This window comes from Oncorhynchus mykiss, chromosome 23, assembly GCF_013265735.2.
Source record: "Oncorhynchus mykiss isolate Arlee chromosome 23, USDA_OmykA_1.1, whole genome shotgun sequence".
Classification (NCBI taxonomy): domain Eukaryota; kingdom Metazoa; phylum Chordata; class Actinopteri; order Salmoniformes; family Salmonidae; genus Oncorhynchus; species Oncorhynchus mykiss.
Window position 1 is genome coordinate 48,421,317 of NC_048587.1, and position 21,674 is coordinate 48,442,990.

Genomic DNA, 21,674 nt, shown 5'->3' on the forward strand with positions numbered 1-21,674 from the left:
CATCCACTGGGAGGCTCTTGCTGTCGAGGGAATGCCCGACAGCTTGAAAGATGTTTTGGACAGTACAGTGAAAATGGTTAACTTTGTTAAAGCAAGGCCCCTGAACTCTCCTGTATTTTCTGCATTATGCAATGATATGGGCAGCGACCATGTAACGCTTTTACAACATACAGAAGTGCGCTGGTTATCAATGGGCAAAGTATTGACACGTTTTTTTTAATTGAGAGACGAGCTGAATGTTTTCTTTACTGACCATAATTTTCAGTTTCTCACACGCCCATTGCAACCACGTACCTGCACTACCGTTCAAAAGTTTGGGGTCACTTAAAAATGTCCTTGTTTTTTAAAGAAAAGCTCATCAAATTGATCAGAACTACAGTGTAGACATTGTTAATGTAAATTACTATTGTATCTGGAAACGGCAGATTTTTTAAATTGAATATCTACATAGGCGTACAGAGGCCTATTATCAGCAACCATCACTCCTGTGTTCCAATGGCACGTTGTGTTAGCTAATCCAAGTTTATCATTTTAAAAGGCTAATTGATCATTAGAAAACCATTTTGCAATTATGTTAGCACAGCTGAAAACTGTTGTCCTGATTTAAAGAAGCAATAAAACTGGCCTTCTTTAGACGAGTTGAGTATCTGGAGCATCAGCATTTGTGGGTTCGATTACAGGCTCAAAATGTCCAGAAACAAAGACCTTTCTTCTGAAACTCGTCAGTCTATTCTTGTTCTGAGAAATGATGGCTATTCCATGCGAGAAATTGCCAAGAAACTGAAGATCTCGTACAACGCTGTGTACCTTCACAGAACAGCGCAAGCGGTCTCTAACCAGAATAGAAAGAGGAGTGGGAGGCCCCAGTGCACAACTGAGCAAGAGGACAAGTACATTAGTGTCTAGTTTGAGAAACAGACGCCTCACAAGTCCTCAACTGGCATCTTCATTAAAGAGTACTCGCAAAACACCAGCCACAACGTCAACAGTGAAGAGGCGACTCCGGCATGCTGGCCTTCTAGGCAGAAGTTGTATACAAGCAACTCGATCCAGACCATTTCGCACGTTCTGAAGTTGGAACAGCATTTGTAGCATAAAGGCTGTTGGAGGAGTAGGTGGCGGAATAAGAAGAAGTAAGTTGAATATCTGAGCTGGGGCTGCTGCCGCTATCCCCACCAGTAAATGTAGTGTGTCAGGCTTACAATGATAGCAAAAAAACAACATTTGGGAGTGCGCTGACCCTGGTGCTAAAGGGGGTACGCAGCTGGAGGTGGAATGTTTGAAAGGGTACAGGCCTATAAAAGTTTGGGAACCACTGGTCTAGGCTATGCATTGTCACCCTGCCTGCATAGGCTACAGCTGCTTGCATCTTGTTTATTTGTTAGACCACTTCAATCACTTATAACTAACTCTATTAAAGTGGCCATACTCTCGGTTGATGTATTTGCTTATTTTTACTAAATGATGTCTGAAGGCATCTGGTAGGCTGTGTCATGTAGGTTATTGCTTATTGTTCCTGTAGGACTGAAAATGATTGCAGGGAAGGCATTCATTTAGCTGTTTCCACTCTTTTTAGTATGGGTTCTCTCTTTCCCTCTGTGTTCGGCAGGCTGGGTTTTCTCCTGTAAACAGAGTGTGGTCTAAATCAAACCTTCTCTCCCAGCATGTGGTTTATGATGATTCAAACATTCCACACATCAGATCTACCTGGGCTTTCCTTTCCACTGAGTGCACAGAAACGCACCAACACATGCCACGGATGGAGACAATGTGGTTATCTATTGGAGGAGTGAGTGACTGATGGTTGGCCAGAGGGGACGTTGTTCACCTACAAATGTACCATTCCCAGGCCTCCTAACCCCTCATCCGCAGTCTCTTTCTGCAGACCCGTAACAACTTTAGTTTTGTTACCACCATGCTAACAGTGCTACCACTCTCTCTCTCTCTCCCCCGTCAGACTCGTGGACAGAGAAGCCAGCGTTTGGGACGGGTCTGGAGGAGCATCTGAAGAGGAGTAGCAGAGAGATCGCTCTGCCATTAGAGGCCTGCATCATGATGCTGCTGGAGACTGGCATGAAGGAGGAGGTAGGGAGAGAAGGATGGATGGATGGATTGAAGCATTGTGGGAGCGAGGTAGAGGGGGAGAAAGTGAAGGGGGATCATAGTTGAGGACAAAGAAATTTAAATATGGATGCGTGAATTAAATAATACAAGGATGAGTGAAATGAATCCATGCAGAAACCTTTTGTGGTAAGGGCCCAAACATGAAATGTAAAATGCACTTTAAATCTCTTAAATGTAATCTACATAATGTGATAGACTGCATTCAGTTCGCTGAGTAGAGTGTTGGAGGCTATTTTGTAAATGACATCACCGAAGTCAAGGATCGGTAGGATAGTCAGTTTTACGAGGGTGTTTGGCAGCATGAGTGAAGAAGGCTTTGTTGCGAAATAGGAATACCGATTCTAGATTTAATTTTGGATTTGAGATGTTGAATGAGTCTGGAAGGAGAGTTTACAGTCTAACCAGACACCTAGGTATTTGTAGTTGTCCACATATTCTAAGTCAGAACCGTCCAGAGTAGTGATGCTAGGAGGGTGCGGGCAGCGATCGGTTGAAAAGCATGCATTTAGTTTTACTAGCATTTAAGAGAAGTTGGAGACCACAGAATGAGTGTTGTATGGCATTGAAGCTTGTTTGGAGGTTTGTTAACACAGTGTCCAAAGAGGGGCCAGAAGTATACAGAATGGTGTTGTCTGCGTAGAGGTGGATCAGAGAATCACCAGCAGCAAGAGCGACATTGTTTATATATACAGAGAGAATTTTAGAAAGAGGGTCCAGATTGTCTAACCCAGCTATTTGTATGGGTCCAGGTTGTGTAGCTCTTTCAGAACATCTGCTATCTGGATTTGGTTGAAGGAGAAGCTGGGGAGGCTTGGGCAAGTAGCTGCGGGGGTACGGAGCTGTTGGCCGGGGTAGGGGTAGCCAGGTGGAAAGCATGGCCAGCTGTAGAGAAATGCTTTTTGAAATTCTTGATTATTGTGGATTTATTGGTGGTGACAGTGTTTCCTAGCCTCAGTGCAGTGGGCAGCTGGGAGAAGGTGCTCTTATTCTCCATGGACTTTAGTGTCCCATAACTTTTTGGAGTTTGTGCTACAGGATGCACATTTCTGCTTGAAATAGCTGGCCTTTGCTTTCCTGACTGACTGTGTGTATTGGTTCCTGACTTCCCTGAAAAGTTGCATACACCTGCTTCTACACCTGCGTTGTTTGGGGTTTTAGGCTGGGTTTCTGTACAGCACTTTGAGATATCAGCTGATGTATGAAGGGCTATATAAATACATTTGATTTGATTTTGATATCGCTGGGACTATTTGATGCTATGGCAGTCCGCCACAGGATGTTTTTGTGCTGATCGAGGGCAGTCAGGTCTGGAGTGAACCAAGGGCTACATCTGTTCCTGGTTCTAAATTTTTTTGAAAGGGGCATGCTTATTTAAGATGGAGAGGAAATTACTTTTAAAGAATGACTAGGCATCCTCTACTGACGGGATGAGGTCAATATCCTTCCAGGATACCCGGGCCATGTCGATTAGAAAGGCCTGCTCGCTGAAGTGTTTTAGGTAGCGTTTGACAGTGATGAGGGGTGGTCGTTTGACCGTGGATGCAGGCAATGAGGCAGTGATTGCGGAGATCCTGATTTGAAAACAGCAGAGGTGTATTTGGAGGGGAAGTTGGTCAGGATAATATCTATGAGGGTGCCCATGTTTATTGATTTAGGGTTGTCCCTTGATCATTTGTGTGAGATTGAGGGCATCTAGTTTAGATTGTTAGATCTAAAAGGTTTAAGAACTGGCAATAAACATTTTTGATCCCATACATTTTGAAATGTTAACAAACATGAAGAGACACGAACCGAAAACATTCAAATCTGCTGCGACCTTCTCTGAGTTCTTTCCACTTGTAAGAAATGCTTTGAAGTCCAGAAGTTGTGGGGGGAGCTGGAACGTTCCTTGTCAGAAGTATTACAATGTAACTGTACTTTTAATCCGTCTGTCTGCATATTTCAAGACGTAGCATGTGGGGGTGTAGTGAGATACCCGATGGGCTGGACGATTCTCTTCTCATCACTCATCTTGAAAAAACGTACACTAAAAACTTGGAAATCAATCCGCCCTCATTAACACAGTGGGAAAATCAAATGATTTATTATTAAAATAGCATGGACGACTGAGAAACACATTGGTACAATTTAAGTGGCCAACAATAATGCAGGCACTAGGGATAAGGGTGTGAGCATGCTGGGGTAGGGGTGTGAGCATGCTGGGGTAGGGGTGTGAGCATGCTGGGGTAGCGGTGTGAGCATGCTGGGGTAGAGGTGTGAGCATGCTGGGGTAGCGGTGTGAGCATGCTGGGGTAGCGGTGTGAGCATGCTGGGGTAGGGGTGTGAGCATGCTGGGGTAGGAGTGTGAGCATGCTGGGGTAGGAGTGTGAGCATGCTGGGGTAGGAGTGTGAGCATGCTGGGGTAGGGGTGTGAGCATGCAGGCATTAGGGATAAGGGTGTGAGCATGCAGGCACTAGGGATAAGGGTGTGAGCATGCTGGGGTAGGGGTGTGAGCATGCAGGCATTAGGGATAAGGGTGTGAGCATGCAGGCACTAGGGATAAGGGTGTGAGCATGCAGGCACTAGGGATAAGGGTGTGAGCATGCTGGGGTAGGGGTGTGAGCATGCAGGCACTAGGGATAAGGGTGTGAGCATGCAGGCACTAGGGATAAGGGTGTGAGCATGCAGGCACTAGGGATAAGGGTGTGAGCATGCAGGCACTAGGGATAAGGGTGTGAGCATGCAAGCACTAGCACTTTGAGATATCAGCTGATGTACGAAGGGCTATATAAATAAATTTGATTTGATTTTGATATCGCTGGGACTATTTGATGCTATGGCAGTCCGCCACAGGATGTTTTTGTGCTGATCGAGGGCAGTCAGGTCTGGAGTGAACCAAGGGCTACATCTGTTCCTGGTTCTATATTTTTTGAAAGGGGCATGCTTATTTAAGATGGAGAGGAAATAACTTTTAAAGAACGACTAGGCATCCTCTACTGACGGGATGAGGTCAATATCCTTCCAGGATACCCGGGCCATGTCGATTAGAAAGGCCTGCTCGCTGAAGTGTTTTAGGTAGCGTTTGACAGTGATGAGGGGTGGTCGTTTGACCGTGGATGCAGGTAATGAGGCAGTGATTGCGGAGATCCTGATTTGAAAACAGCAGAGGTGTATTTGGAGGGGAAGTTGGTCAGGATAATATCTATGAGGGTGCCCATGTTTATTGATTTAGGGTTGTCCCTTGATCATTTGTGTGAGATTGAGGGCATCTAGTTTAGATTGTTAGATCTAAAAGGTTTAAGAACTGGCAATAAACATTTTTGATCCCATACATTTTGAAATGTTAACAAACATGAAGAGACACGAACCGAAAACATTCAAATCTGCTGCGACCTTCTCTGAGTTCTTTCCACTTGTAAGAAATGCTTTAAAGTCCAGAAGTTGTGGGGGGAGCTGGAACGTTCCCTGTCAGAAGTATTACAATGTAACTGTACTTTTAATCCGTCTGTCTGCATATTTCAAGACGTAGCATGTGGGGGTGTAGTGAGATACCCGATGGGCTGGACGATTCTCTTCTCATCACTCATCTTGAAAAAACGTACACTAAAAACTTGGAAATCAATCCGCCCTCATTAACACAATGGGAAAATCAAATGATTTATTATTAAAATAGCATGGACGACTGAGAAACACATTGGTACAATTTAAGTGGCCAACAATAATGCAGGCACTAGGGATAAGGGTGTGAGCATGCTGGGGTAGGGGTGTGAGCATGCTGGGGTATGGGTGTGAGCATGCTGGGGTAGGGGTGTGAGCATGCTGGGGTAGGGGTGTGAGCATGCTGGGGTAGGGGTGTGAGCATGCTGGGGTAGCGGTGTGAGCATGCTGGGGTAGAGGTGTGAGCATGCTGGAGTAGCGGTGTGAGCATGCTGGGGTAGAGGTGTGAGCATGCTGGGGTAGGAGTGTGAGCATGCTGGGGTAGGGGTGTGAGCATGCTGGGGTAGGAGTGTGAGCATGCTGGGGTAGGAGTGTGAGCATGCTGGGGTAGGAGTGTGAGCATGCTGGGGTAGGGGTGTGAGCATGCAGGCATTAGGGATAAGGGTGTGAGCATGCAGGCACTAGGGATAAGGGTGTGAGCATGCTGGGGTAGGGGTGTGAGCATGCAGGCATTAGGGATAAGGGTGTGAGCATGCAGGCACTAGGGATAAGGGTGTGAGCATGCAGGCACTAGGGATAAGGGTGTGAGCATGCAGGCACTAGGGATAAGGGTGTGAGCATGCAGGCACTAGGGATAAGGGTGTGAGCATGCTGGGGTAGGGGTGTGAGCATGCAGGCACTAGGGATAAGGGTGTGAGCATGCAGGCACTAGGGATAAGGGTGTGAGCATGCAGGCACTAGGGATAAGGGTGTGAACATGCAGGCACTAGGAATAAGGGTGTGAGCATGCAGGCACTAGCACTTTGAGATATCAGCTGATGTACGAAGGGCTATATAAATAAATTTGATTTGATTTTGATATCGCTGGGACTATTTGATGCTATGGCAGTCCGCCACAGGATGTTTTTGTGCTGATCGAGGGCAGTCAGGTCTGGAGTGAACCAAGGGCTACATCTGTTCCTGGTTCTATATTTTTTGAAAGGGGCATGCTTATTTAAGATGGAGAGGAAATTACTTTTAAAGAACGACTAGGCATCCTCTACTGACGGGATGAGGTCAATATCCTTCCAGGATACCCGGGCCATGTCGATTAGAAAGGCCTGCTCGCTGAAGTGTTTTAGGTAGCGTTTGACAGTGATGAGGGGTGGTCGTTTGACCGTGGATGCAGGTAATGAGGCAGTGATTGCGGAGATCCTGATTTGAAAACAGCAGAGGTGTATTTGGAGGGGAAGTTGGTCAGGATAATATCTATGAGGGTGCCCATGTTTATTGATTTAGGGTTGTCCCTTGATCATTTGTGTGAGATTGAGGGCATCTAGTTTAGATTGTTAGATCTAAAAGGTTTAAGAACTGGCAATAAACATTTTTGATCCCATACATTTTGAAATGTTAACAAACATGAAGAGACACGAACCGAAAACATTCAAATCTGCTGCGACCTTCTCTGAGTTCTTTCCACTTGTAAGAAATGCTTTAAAGTCCAGAAGTTGTGGGGGGAGCTGGAACGTTCCCTGTCAGAAGTATTACAATGTAACTGTACTTTTAATCCGTCTGTCTGCATATTTCAAGACGTAGCATGTGGGGGTGTAGTGAGATACCCGATGGGCTGGAAGATTCTCTTCTCATGACTCATCTTGAAAAAACGTACACTAAAAACTTGGAAATCAATCCGCCCTCATTAACACAATGGGAAAATCAAATGATTTATTATTAAAATAGCATGGACGACTGAGAAACACATTGGTACAATTTAAGTGGCCAACAATAATGCAGGCACTAGGGATAAGGGTGTGAGCATGCTGGGGTAGGGGTGTGAGCATGCTGGGGTAGGGGTGTGAGCATGCTGGGGTAGGGGTGTGAGCATGCTGGGGTAGGGGTGTGAGCATGCTGGGGTAGGGGTGTGAGCATGCTGGGGTAGGGGTGTGAGCATGCTGGGGTAGCGGTGTGAGCATGCTGGGGTAGAGGTGTGAGCATGCTAGGGTAGGGGTGTGAGCATGCTGGGGTAGCGGTGTGAGCATGCTGGGGTAGGGGTGTGAGCATGCTGGGGTAGGGGTGTGAGCATGCTGGGATAAGGGTGTGAGCATGCTGGGGTAGGGGTGTGAGCATGCTGGGGTAGGGGTGTGAGCATGCTGGGGTAGGAGTGTGAGCATGCTGGGGTAGGAGTGTGAGCATGCTGGGGTAGGGGTGTGAGCATGCAGGCATTAGGGATAAGGGTGTGAGCATGCAGGCACTAGGGATAAGGGTGTGAGCATGCTGGGGTAGGGGTGTGAGCATGCAGGCATTAGGGATAAGGGTGTGAGCATGCAGGCACTAGGGATAAGGGTGTGAGCATGCTGGGGTAGGGGTGTGAGCATGCAGGCACTAGGGATAAGGGTGTGAGCATGCAGGCACTAGGGATAAGGGTGTGAGCATGCTGGGGTAGGGGTGTGAGCATGCAGGCACTAGGGATAAGGGTGTGAGCATGCAGGCACTAGGGATAAGGGTGTGAGCATGCTGGGGTAGGGGTGTGAGCATGCAGGCACTAGGGATAAGGGTGTGAGCATGCAGGCACTAGGGATAAGGGTGTGAGCATGCAGGCACTAGGGATAAGGGTGTGAGCAGGCTGGGGTAGGGGTGTGAGCATGCAGGCACTAGGGATAAGGGTGTGAGCATGCAGGCACTAGGGATAAGGGTGTGAGCATGCAGGCACTAGGGATAAGGGTGTGAGCATGCTGGGGTAGGGGTGTGAGCATGCAGGCACTAGGGATAAGGGTGTGAGCATGCTGGCACTAGGGATAAGGGTGTGAGCATGCAGGCACTAGGGATAAGGGTGTGAGCATGCAGGCACTAGGGATAAGGGTGTGAGCATGCTGGGGTAGGGGTGTGAGCATGCAGGCACTAGGGATAAGGGTGTGAGCATGCAAGCACTAGGGATAAGGGTGTGAGCATGCAGGCACTAGGGATAAGGGTGTGAGCATGCAGGCACTAGGGATAAGGGTGTGAGCATGCAGGCACTAGGGATAAGGGTGTGAGCATGCTGGGGTAGGGGTGTGAGCATGCAGGCACTAGGGATAAGGGTGTGAGCATGCAGGCACTAGGGATAAGGGTGTGAGCATGCAGGCACTAGGGATAAGGGTGTGAGCATGCTGGGGTAAGGGTGTGAGCATGCAGGCACTAGGGATAAGGGTGTGAGCATGCAGGCACTAGGGATAAGGGTGTGAGCATGCTGGTCTGGGGTAGGGGTGTGAACATGCAGGCACTAGGGATAAGGGTGTGGACTTTTTCCACAATTTGTTACGTTACAGCCTTATTCTAAAATTGATTAAATTATTTTTTTTCCTCATCAATCTACACACAATACCCCATAATGGTCATCGCAATACCCCATAATGACATCGCAATACCCCATAATGACATCGCAATACCCCATAATGACATCGCAATACCCCATAATGACAAAGTGAAAACCGTTTTTATTTTTTTTATTTCTGCAAATAAAATAAAAAATACCTTATTTACATAAGTATTCAGACCCTTTGCTTTGAGACTCAAAATTGAGCTCAGGTGCATCATGTTTCCATTGATCATCGTTGAGATTTTTCTACAACTTGATTGGAGTCGGCCTGTGGTAAAAATCCAATTGATTGGACATGATTTGGAAAGGCACACACCTGTCTATACAATATTCCACAGTTGACAGTGCATGTCAGAGCTCCGAGACAGGATTGTGTGCAAAAAAAGAAAGCTATATATTATTACAAAAATAAATGTCAGCAATTATACTGTAATTCCGAATTATCATGCTATGCGTGTTGTTTGCTGGCAAGGTTCTAAATCAACTGTGTTTAGTTCTCACCATATTGTCTTCCCATTCAATCTATGTGTGAACACAGAACACAGCCTGTGGTGAGAGGAGGGACTGTTTGGGTGGGAGAGAGTAGAAGTTTTGTTTGTGTGTGAATTGAGGTTTATGTTTTGTGTGTGTGTGTGAGGACAAGCTTGATGTGTGTGAATGCATGAGAGAGGTCAGTGTGTTTGCATTCGTATGAGAGTGAGTACAGAGTGTCTGTACTGATTAAGCCCTGTCTGTCTCATCCATCCTGTCTGTGTGTTATACCAGGGCCTCTTCAGGATCGCAGCCGGGACCTCAAAACTGAAGAAGCTCAAGGCTGCTCTGGACTGTTCCACCTCACAGCTGGAGGAGTTCTACTCGGACCCCCACGCTGTCGCTGGTACGATCCTAACCCCCACTCACATATTATACATGTTTCAGGAAGTGTTTTCAAGTAATGTAACTGAAATGATTGTCAGACCATTGCTCACATAACAGCTCACATAACACTTTCATTCCAGGAGCCCTGAAGTCTTACCTGAGAGAACTACCTGAACCTCTGATGAGCTTTCAGCTTTACAACGAGTGGATTCAGGCGTCTAGGTAAGCCACCACCACACACATTCAATAGCAGCCATACTGTAGCTGTAGAAGGAACCAAGGAAAGTAAAGGAGAAGTAGTAGAAATGAAAAGTAAAAAAGGAGTGAAATGATGGCAACCATGAAACAGATTGTCCCTCTGTGTCTCTCCCCAGTGTTCTAGAGCCAGACAAGCGACTGCAGGCCCTCTGGGTTGTGTGTGATCAATTACCAAAGAACAACAAAGCAAACCTAAGGTGGGTAACAGATGGACTGGTTCACACAACTTGTGTGTAATATGTTACCCTTTTTCTTAACAGCTAACATTTACCTTACCTGTGCCTGTCTCTGTGTCCTGTGTTGTAGGTATCTGGTGAAGTTCCTGTCCAAGCTGGCTCAGGACAGTGAGGTCAACAAGATGACCCCTAGCAACATCGCCATTGTACTGGGACCAAACCTGCTGTGGGCCAAAACGGAGGGGTGAGAAAAGGGAAGAGAGGGGAGGAGAGATGGGGAGTACTCACTATTCAAACTGAAAAACTAAAGTTTGTGTTCACAAATTGGTGTCATATTCATGTAGTGTTTGTCTGTAAAAAGGGTGTCAAACTGATTCCCTGGTGGGCCTAGTTTCTGCTGGTTTTTCCTTTCAATTAAGACCTATACAACCAGGTGTGGGGAGTTCCTTACTAATTAGTGAGGAACGACAACCTGCAGACACTCGGCCCTCCGTGGAATGAGTTTGACATCATGTCTGCTCTCCTCTGTGTGCCTGCAGCACTCTAGCTGAGATGGCTGCTGCTACCTCTGTTCACGTGGTGACCATCATAGAACCCATCATACAACACGCTGACTGGTTCTTCCCTGAGGGTATGTACTTATGACCTTTGACCCTTCCACTTTGACTAGGTCCTCAAAATGGAGTTCATTGGTTTCCTTTCTCTGTCAGTGGTATAAATCGGATTCCTAGGCTACTGAAAAAAATGTATCTGTTGTTTTGTTTTTTTAAATGGCCCCTAAAGGAATTCTACTTGCCTATTGTCCCCGTGTGCGCAGATGTGGAGTTTAATGTATCAGGGATGTTTGCCATGCCCACCCCTCCTTCCAACCACATCAACCACTCTATGGAGTACGACTGTTCCACCATCGAGAGGAAGAGGCCTGGTAGCATGGTGGGGCCAGAGAACGATACCCTTCGCAAGGACAGGTAACCACTAACCACAGCACCCCATCACTAGTAGCTCATTCCCTCTACTTTGGACTGCCGTGGGGTGAAAGGTCAAAGACTGGTCCTGTACCTGCCAGTGCTCTGAGCTGAGGATATCATGCTACTTAAATCGAAAGGATTTTCACTTTTAGAACTCAATAATAATTCATTTACACTTTGAATGTTTGGTTTGATTGGTAGCTCTGCTGATTATCACTACTTACATGAGGGGCTTTTTGAAGCTTATTTCTGGATGTTTAGTACTATAGGTGTCTTTGTAACTTTAGACAACAAATCTACTTAACATCCCTTTTTCTCCGTTTGGTGTGGACTACCTCTCACTCTCTTGTTCTCTCTCTCTCATTTTCACTCGCTCTCTCTCTACCTACTCTGGGACTTGGTGATTCTGTCCTGTGGGTGTCTTTCTCAACATGGCTCTGCCATCTGCCTCTCTGTCCTCTCCCCCCTCTCTAGTTCTGCTAATAAACTGTCGGACCATAACACCATCCCTCGTAGAGGCAGCAACACGTTAGGTAGAAAGCAGCATGTTTCACCCGCCTTCCTGCCCCCCTTACCCCCTGTGGAGTCCCCAGGGCCTGGGCAGGTCACGGGGTGTGTGGCCGAGCTCCAGGCCCCGCCGGAGGGCTGCCAGCCTAGCCTGGCACTGGGTATGGCTGCCCTGGTGGCAGCGCAGCAGCTTCTAGCTACTACCACGGAGGGTCTCAGGTAAGGGCGTGGGTGTGTAGTGCACTGTGGAGCACAGACACGCATGCCACTCCACTGCATGATAAGAAAACACACTTTTGACTGCAATCTTTGATGATGATCTGTTGTTAAGGCGTGTGTACGCTGTTTATGGTGATGTCACTGCTCTTATGTTCATTCTAATACAGAAAATCTATTTCAAACATCATTTATTTGAGTGGAAAATGACTGGTATGGGTACCAGTCTGTTTAGCTAACATTCCACTTTTTGTAATCTGTCATATGCCAAAGTTTTAGCATGACAGGAGTGGAATACTAGCTAAACAGACTGGTACCCATACTAGAAAATCTCACACACGCCTTTCTGACTCAACTTTTCCTCTCACTGTCTAACTGCATTTTCCTCAAACTACTAACAAATAATCATTATAATAACACTGTGGGTACATCTCAGTTCAGACCACTGGCTCTGTACAACAATGGCTGCTGTGAGCCAGCCATCCTCAGAGGTCCCTCACGCCTCTGCTCTCACACTAGAACACATGAATCAGCAGAAAACTGTTGTACAAAGCTCTGTCCTCGGAAATGTTGTTTGGCCATTACTTCTGTCCTCTCATTGAGCTTATGTAACTTTTTGAAGGATGTTTTTGAATCAATTTATGAAAGGATTCTATTCAATGTCAATTCCAGACTGTTCTATTGGTTAGAATATAGAAGGTAAACCAAAGAAACAGCCAAGTGTAGTTAAAGAGAAAAAGCTCACTCAACATTTTTTACATTTCATGGTGGATATCTTCAGAGCTCTACACTAATATCTGGGTGCTGTACTTACAATGGTGACCTCTGTCTGTTAAGCAACCCAAAGCGTGACCCCACCTCCACCCAGACCCTCCATCAAAGGAACGGTTCAGGAGGGGGCAACCCAGGAGGAGGTGGAGCAGGGGGACAGCTGGGAGTGGTAGGCCCTGGGGCCGGATCCATGGGGCCCAGTCCACACATGATGAGCAGAGGTTACTCACTCCTTAAAGCAATTCAGCTCACCTTTATTACGTTGTTAGACATTTATTTGTAGCTATATGCATATGGTATCATAAGGAAATTTGAATAAAGAACCTATTCTGTGCTTTTTCATTAATAAGTCTTATTACAAGGTAATTTGCACTAGTAGTTATATTGTTACATTTCGACAGATTTAAAAGCATGCTACACTGGATGCCTCACCTTTGCAGAGTGTGAGATGCACCTAAACATTTTAATGAAACCTGGGTGTAAGCAACGCGGTTCCCGGGAGAGGCCCGCTCTGGTTCTATTTTTTAAGAATTTAACACGTGCCTCATGCCCGAGAACACTACATAAAGTGTCTTGGGCTCTGCTCAGGCCGGCTATAGTTACGGGTCCAGTGTAGCAGCTAGAAACCCACCGTTTTTGTGACGCCCCAGTGTAGCTCCCCTGTTAGACATAGACATGCAATTTCAGGTAGCCTCAAATATATGTAGACACAAGATAATTTCTGAAGTCAACCTCTCTCTACTATCCAGGTACAAAGAAGCCAGCCCCTGCCCCTCCCAAGCTGCCCAACCCCCCTTCAGGCCAGCCCAGTAACCTCACCAACCACAACCCCTCCTCGGGCCAGTCCCTCAGCCCCTCCCCCAGACCCCTCTCTTCCTCAAGCCACTCCCCTACCTCCCCCACCCTGCCCACATCCCAGCCCTCCACCACCCCCCGACGCCACTCCAACAACCAGCCCTCCATCCAGGCCCCCAACCACCCACCCCCACAGCCCCCCACACCCTCACAGGTCAGCCCCCCGTCCCAACCCAGGGCCCTCGGCCATCCCACAGGAGACAACCCGGGGGCGGAATATTCTCCAACAGACACCAACACCCCGCCTGATACACCTCCACCCTCCACCGTCCCCCAGGACATACCCAGTGCCCATCCTGCCTCCACCTTGCCCTTCCCCCGACCACGCCCCGTCCCCAAACCCAGAAACAGGCCCAACATTGCTCCGCCCCCTCAGCCCCCCACACAGGGAAATGATACCAACGGGATCTGCAGCACAGCCTACAAAATCATGGGTGAGTCCGGTCAAGTGATGCTTTATTTTCCCATGAAAGGAGATTCATTTGGTTGTTGGTAACATGCCACAGAAGGATATTAACAACAAATTCTAAAAACCGACACAGAACTGACACACTATATATACAAAGTATGTGGACACCCCTTCAAATTAGTGGATTCGGCTATTTCAACCACAGGTGTGTAAAATCGAGCTCACAACCATGCAATCTCCATTGACAAACATTGGCAGTAGAATGGCCTGCTCTGAAGAGCTCAGTGACTTTCAACGTGGCACCGTCAAAGGATGCCACCTTTCCAACAAGTCAAAGTTCTGCCCTGCTAGAGCTGCCCCGGACAACTGTAAGTGCTGTTATTGTGAAGTGGAAACGTCTAGGACCAACAACGGCTCAGCCGAAAAGTGGTAGGCCACAAGCTCACAGAAGGGGACCGTAGCGCTTAAAAATCATCTGTCCTCAGTTGCAACACTCACTAAGAAGTTCCAAACTGCCTCCGGAAGCAACGTCAGCACAGTAACTTAGTTGGAAGCTTAATGAAATGGTTTTCCATGGCCGAGCAGTCGTAAGCCTAAGTTCACCATGCGCAATGCTAAACGTCGGCTGGAGTGGTGTAAAGTTTGCCGCCTTTGGACTCTGAAGCAGTGGAAGCGCGTTCTCTGGAGTGATGAATCACGCTTCACCATCTGGTAGTCTGACGGACGAATCTGGGTTTGGCGGTTGCCAGGAGACCGCTACCTGCCCCAATGCATAGCACCAACTGTAAAGTTTGGTGGAGGAGGAATAATGGTCTGGGGCTGTTTTTCATGGTTTGGCCTAGGCCCCTTAGTTCCAGTGAAGGGAAATGTTAACGCTACAGCATACAATGATATTCTAGATGATTCTGTGCTTCCAACTTTGTGGAAACAGTTTGGGGAAGGCCCTTTCCTGTTTCATCATGACAATGCCCCTGTGCACAAATCGAGGTCCTTACAGAAATGGTTTGTGGAAGAACTTGACTGGCCTGCACAGAGCCCTGCCCTCAACCACTTCAAATACCTTTGGGATGAATTGGAAGGCAGACTGCGAGCCAGGCCTAATCTCCCAACATCAGTGCCGACCTCACTAATGCTATTGTGGCTGAATGGAAGTAAGTCCCCGCAGCAATGTTCCAACATCTAGTGGAAATCCTTCCCAGAAGAGTGGAGGCTGTTATAGCAGCAAAGGGGGGACCAACTCTATATTAATGACCATGATTTTGGAATGAGATGTTCGACGAGCAGGTGTTTATGTACTTTTGGTCATATCACAACAATCCCTTCTTTCAGTTTATAGTATTGGTTCAGTACTTCCTTCTCACTTGTGTATTTTACTCCAGTGTTGCCAGTACATTGACAATGTTTTATCTAAAAGTCCTGTGTCCACAGGTTAAGGAGCATTTATGAAAGAGGTTTGTCAGGACTTGTATTTTGCAGCTGCTGCACGCCATCCGTTTCTGCATTACTCCATTACCACAACATACTTTTAGAAACCTACCACTTGTGCCTGCTTTTCTAATAGATGTTTTATCATCGATCCCATTGGCCATGAACCATCATGACATTCAACCTTCATTATTAAATCATTTAAATGTCAGTAACATGGACATCTCTAATGGTTTGTCTCTAAATGATGAGAGGATACCAGAAACTGAAAACCGATTTGATTCATGGAATTGGCAGAATATGACCTTCTTTTTTTTAAAATTTGATTGATTCTGTCAGTATGCCTTTTGCAAACCCTTCAATTGCATTTATTCTCCTTCTGGAAATGTTTTTTTTTTCAATGAATATAAGTCATTGTCATCTTGATTAGAAGACTGAAGTTGAAGCTGTACTATTGTACATAAATAAACATCAACATCAGAATATCATTCTAGCATGATCAGACTATTTAGGGTGGAAGTTCTATGGCCTAGAGCTGGTCCATTTGGACAAAAATACATATCGCCATAAATTGCCTGAATTGATGCGATAGCGATAAATAGAAGGATACTTTTATAACTATTGTGCACCACCTCTTGTGTATTATGCTTTTTAACTACTAATACTAGTTTGATGGTTGTAACCATCAATTGGCCCATTAACAGTCACCCAGATAAGCAAACTTATTTCATTTCAAACCGAATTTCTCTTTTATAGGCAACTTATCGCAATGAATGATATCAGTAAAACAAAAGCCTGTGAAAACTGATCGGTATTGTCGATTTTAGTTTTCAGTTTATCTTCCCAGCGCTACTATAACCTGTCTTGTCTTGGTGTTTTAGTGTGGCAACCCGACCGCATCAGGTTTTAGTGTTCCGGTATGCATGGGACAGGATTGTGTTTAGAAGTTGCATGCCTTGGATGCATTTGAAGCATGAGGCTCTCTTCAACTCAACAGTTCTGAGCAGAATAGTGATGACAGCAGCAATGTGGTTTTCAATAGAGAAATGTCTGCTTTATATTGCTTTATGATGGAATGTGGATAGCATTCGCGTGACTCTGTTTCAAAAGAAATCTGTGGTTCGGCATCCTCTCTGATATGCTGCCACTTAACTCTACTTGATGATTCACTGCTATTTTCCGATCTTAAAGCCAGTGGAAAATGGTAAACAATGGTAGTAGATTTCAGAGGTTGACGTCACTGTTTGGATGTTAGGTCCTTCAGATTTTTTTTTCTGTAACTAGGCAAGTCAGTTAACAACACATTTTTATTTTCAATGACGACCTAGGAACATTGGGTTAACTGCCTGTTCAGGGGCAGAACGACTGATTTGTACCTTGTCAGCTTGGGGATTTGAACTTGGAACCTTTCGGTTACTAGTCCAACGCTCTAACCACTAGGCTACCTGCCTAGATTGAGGATGTGACAGTCTGTACTGGAGGTTGAATTAGCATTTTGCTTGTCTCTCTTTATGCACGTCAACCATGCTTGCCAAAACGTACTAACATTGAACACATATTTTCAAGTGACTTTTTGATGATTTTAATATCAGCTATTTAGTTTTCCCCTTCGGGAATTTCTATTCATTGACTTCTTAGTACTTTGACCTTGTTAATCCACAATATTTAACTGAAGTCAGATTCAGTGTCTGATTTTCTACAATCACTCAACTACTACAGCTTGAAAGACTTAACTCCTCAGTCAGCTGGAGCAGTAACATTTCACTCTCTCTGTCCTGTCCAGACCCAGCGCTGTCTCTCAAAGGGTTGACCCGAGCCTTCGTCCCTGAGTTTGCTGTGGACCAGCAGCCAGTGACCGCCCCCTCCATGGCCCCCATGGCATCCGTATCTCAGCCCAAAGACTCAGACCTGGACACAGAGAGTACCATCCTATAATGAAGAGGACTGGGCTTGGCTCTCTCTCCCCTCCATCTCCTCTCCAGGTGTGGGTAGAAGTTGACCCTAACCACAGGTCCAGGGTCAGATAGTAGTTTCATCCCCTACTGGATAACTATACGACTAGGTATAGGGAGATTTGACCGCAGGCTCCCCTCAGCCCTCAGATCACCACACCTCTGCTGCTCTCTGCCAACTCCACCTCTGTGTCCACCACACTAACTTACCCACCATCATTGCCACCTTGGTCCGCTCCACCTCAGCCTTGTTACAGCTACTACTATATACAATCAACACAACCACCTTAGGGGGACTACAGAACAGCCTTGATTAAAACGGTATGTTTTTGCATGGGATGTTGCACCTGAAGGGACTGGTAGTAGTAGTAAGTGGGTTGTTAACAGTGGACTAACTGACTTTGACATTGGTGTGAGGTGTTTTGTTGTTGATTATGATGATGGCCTTAGAACTGAAGAATACTATTTGTAAATGTAAAGCACAGGAAATGTGGGTAAAAGTAGAACCCCCCCCAAAAAAAAGAACTGTTGCTGAAAGTGTAGCTTGTGACTGCAGGTTTCCAGTCGTCTCAAACACTTTGACCTTTTTATCCCTGTTTTGTATGAAACCTATCCTTTGCTCTTTGTATTTATTTCCAAAAACGCATTCCCTGTGGCTTAAGTTAAAAATCATGCAGTTTTCTGAATTGTGCCTTACTGGTTCCATAACTTGTTGTAGCAGTGTTAGGTCAATAAACTGTGTATATGCTGAGCCTCTTGGATTGTAGGGGCCTTCCTAACCTTCTGTGTTTACTCTGATGTTTTTGGGGCATTAAAGTGACAGTTCCACTATAAGTGAATGTTGGAAAGGACGGTTTTAAGCGCTTCTACTATAGCTACTTTGTCATCTGTCTGGTGAATCACTTCAACAGTTGATATTGAACCAAGTCTAAACCCCACAAACGCTTGCTTTCCAGTGAACAGGTTTCTATATGGAAGCTCATTCTGCGATCCTTCCCACGGAGCTGGGTTTTACACACAAACTGATGTAACAACCTAGTAGTGAGGTGGTGTTGGATTCACTAGACTTTTTTTCGGTGTTGCTTTTCCTTTAATATAATGCAGGGTTGTGCTCCTAGAGAACCTGAATGGTACCAACTAAAGGGCACATTTCTGGACGCTTCAGTTGCCCTGAACACATGTTCAGTAATTGTACTGCTTTTCAGAGACGATCATCATCCATATAGTCTTACTGAGATCCCCCCCTTTAACTTGCTGCCTTATCCGTCTGCAGAAAGAGCACCTTGGTTGGAGGCTCTGAAAGACTAACAAGCCTTTTAACTAGACATGTTAAAGCTGCATTTTAAGCTCAGTTTTGTATGCAGACTGTTGAGCTTAAAGAAATACATCAAATGCCAGATGAATGCTTGGTTAGACTCCCTGTCTGAATAAAATATATGAAGAACAAGTTGAAATGGTTGTTAGTCATGGCTTGATCACACACACATACTCATACATGCAGATACACAGTAAGAAAATGCTTTATTTAGTGTTACTGATGGGAGGACGATTGTCTAGTAGTCATTTCTTCATTCTCCTGCTACCAGTAAAGTCTGCGGTGTGTCGGCCACACGATTTCTAAAATAATATAACATTTATTTTGATGATTTTGATTCCAGACAGGTCTACATTCAATCCATTCAAAGCGGAAGCGCTGCGCTAGTGTGATTTACATTTAAAGGCAATGTTCCTGCATTTGAGGAGACTGCATTTATGGTAAATACTGCATATGTCAGCTCAATCGGCAATTACCTTTCAATTTCAATCGCGCTATAATGCAGATCTAGTCCTAGATAAAACGCACACAAAGTAATTACCGGAATCCATGAGGATGTTGTTAGCCTTGGTGTAGGTTTGTAGGAAGGTGGATGGGGAGTGCAGCACTGCACTCTGACAGAGGTAGATAACTGTATCCTCCTCTAACCGAAGAGCCTGCTCCTGATCATCCTGGCCTGAACCGCTATCCTATAACACACACACACACACACACTGAACAGCTACCCTATAACACACACACACTGAACAGCTACCCTATAGAACAGCACACAGACACTGAACAGCTACCCTGTAACACACATACACACACTGAACAGATTTGAACAACACACACTGAACAGCTACCCCATAGAACATCACACACACACACTGAACAGTTACCCTATAAAACAGCACACACACACTGAACAGTTACCCTATAAAACAGCACACACACACTGAACAGCTACCCTATAGAACAGCGCACACACTGAACCACTACCCTATAGAACATCACACACACACACACTGAACAGCTAGCCTATACAACATCACACACACACACTGAACAGCTAGAACCCTCAAACAACTTGGGACCTCGAAGTCAGTTCCACTACATTTTTTAATTGTTTGATTGACTGATTTAGACCTGGGACACCAGCCACCCGAGTGGCGCAGCGTTCTAAGTCGTCACTACAGACCCGGGTTCAATCCCAGGCTATGTCACAACCGTCCATGACCGGGAGTCCCATAGGGTGGTGCACAATTGGCCCAGCGTCGTCCAGGTTAGGGGAGGGTTTGGCCCGGAGGCCTTTACTTGGCTCATCGCGCTCTAGTGACTCCTTGTGGCGGGCCGGGCACCTGCAGGCTGACAACGGTCATCAGTTGAACGGTGTTTTCTCCAACACATTGGTGCAGCTGGCTTCCAGGTTAAGCAGGCGGGTGTTAAGAAACGTGGCTTGGCGGGTTATGTTTCGGAGGATGCATGACTCGACCTTCGCCTCTCGACCCCATTGGGGAGTTGCAGTGATGAGACAAAATCATAGGGTAAGAGTTGAATACCCCTGCTATAGAGCAACATAACACACACTGATCAGCTACCCTATAGAGCAGGGGTGGGCAATTCCAGTCCTTGAGGGCCTGATTGGTGTCACAACAACACACCTGACTCCAATAATCCCCTAATCATGATCTTCAGTTTAGAATGCAATTAGATTAATCAGCTGTGTTTGGTAGGGATGGAGAAGAAGTGTGACACCAATCAGGCCCTGGAAGACTGGAGTTGCCCACCCCTGCTGTAGAGCAACATAACACGCACTGAACAGCTACCCTATAGAACAACACACACACGCTGAACAGTGACCCTATAGAACAACACACACACTGAACAGCTACTTTAAAGAACAACACACACACACACACACACACTGAACAGCTACCCTATAGAACAACACACACACTGAACAGCTACTCTAAAGAACAACACACACACACACACTGAACAGCTACCCCATAGAACAACACACACAGTGAACAAATACTCTATTGAACCACACAAACACCAACAGGCCTGACACTCCTCTCATGTGGAGGGCTTTGTATCATATCAAAATACCTTACAAAGGAAAGGATGGATTTGTCGTAAGATTGGCATGTACAGACATGCAACAAAGACGTGGACATTCACCACCAACAGTATTAAGCATCTCCTTTACCCTGCGTTTGAGTAGACACACACACATCTTGTAGATCATGGCCAGGCTGTCTGGGACTAGGGTCTCCACGGGCTGGGTCTGTGGGTTGGGGTCCTGGAGGCTGAGGGGCAGCGTCACGAAGCGGTAGCCCCACAACGGGAACATACGTCTCAGCACACAATGAGACACCACCAGGATACGCACCTCCTTCAGTGGACAGCTGAGCCAAAAACATCCAGTCAAGATATCAGAGCAAAGCAAGGACCATATGTCCCGATGGGGAGGAGTCAGAGGAAATCTTACTTTGGGCTTTTCTCCATGTCATTCAGATCTTCCAGAATCATGTGGAGAACTTCTGAAGAGGACTAAAACCAAATAAATTATTTTAATAATACAAATAGCAATAGGCTATACAACACTTGTAAGCAAGGTAAAATAGTTTATTATCCACATACCTCCATCAAATGAATGATACTTTTGGGATATAATAGCAGTATGCCAGTGACTTTCTCAGTCTGTGTGTTTTTCTGGAATTTTGACAAAAATTGCTCATAGTATTCTGGAATGAAAACAATCACGACAGTGAGTAACTCATTCTCCCGAAATACATTCTGGCTAAGATGTTACCTTTTTTTTCACCTGCAATTGCACTCTGTTTATCGTCAGCGTTTAGCTTTCTCGTCGCTACATACACCA

General features: G+C 46.0%; 1 protein-coding gene across 6 annotated transcripts in view; it reads left to right on the top strand.

Annotated features, from left to right (window-relative positions):
• The window catches only part of LOC110502898 (rho GTPase-activating protein 17), a 52,261-nt gene extending 33,317 nt beyond the window's left edge, over positions 1 to 18,944 (top strand). For 2 of the 6 annotated variants that reach the window (XM_036960659.1, XM_036960658.1), the window contains exons 10-20: positions 1,958 to 2,085; positions 9,861 to 9,972; positions 10,094 to 10,175; positions 10,328 to 10,408; positions 10,518 to 10,631; positions 10,927 to 11,018; positions 11,205 to 11,355; positions 11,830 to 12,081; positions 12,916 to 13,070; positions 13,599 to 14,138; positions 17,322 to 18,944. In XM_036960659.1, the coding sequence (XP_036816554.1) occupies positions 1,958 to 2,085; positions 9,861 to 9,972; positions 10,094 to 10,175; positions 10,328 to 10,408; positions 10,518 to 10,631; positions 10,927 to 11,018; positions 11,205 to 11,355; positions 11,830 to 12,081; positions 12,916 to 13,070; positions 13,599 to 14,138; positions 17,322 to 17,473 (1,859 nt within the window). In that variant the 3' untranslated portion in view covers positions 17,474 to 18,944. Of the gene's footprint in view, positions 1 to 1,957; positions 2,086 to 9,860; positions 9,973 to 10,093; positions 10,176 to 10,327; positions 10,409 to 10,517; positions 10,632 to 10,926; positions 11,019 to 11,204; positions 11,356 to 11,829; positions 12,082 to 12,915; positions 13,071 to 13,598; positions 14,139 to 15,527; positions 15,854 to 17,321 lie in introns of those variants that run through there. The other 4 variants (XM_036960661.1, XM_036960662.1, XM_036960660.1 and 1 more) reach the window with 4 other exon arrangements.
• The last annotated feature ends 2,730 nt before the right edge of the window (positions 18,945 to 21,674 follow it).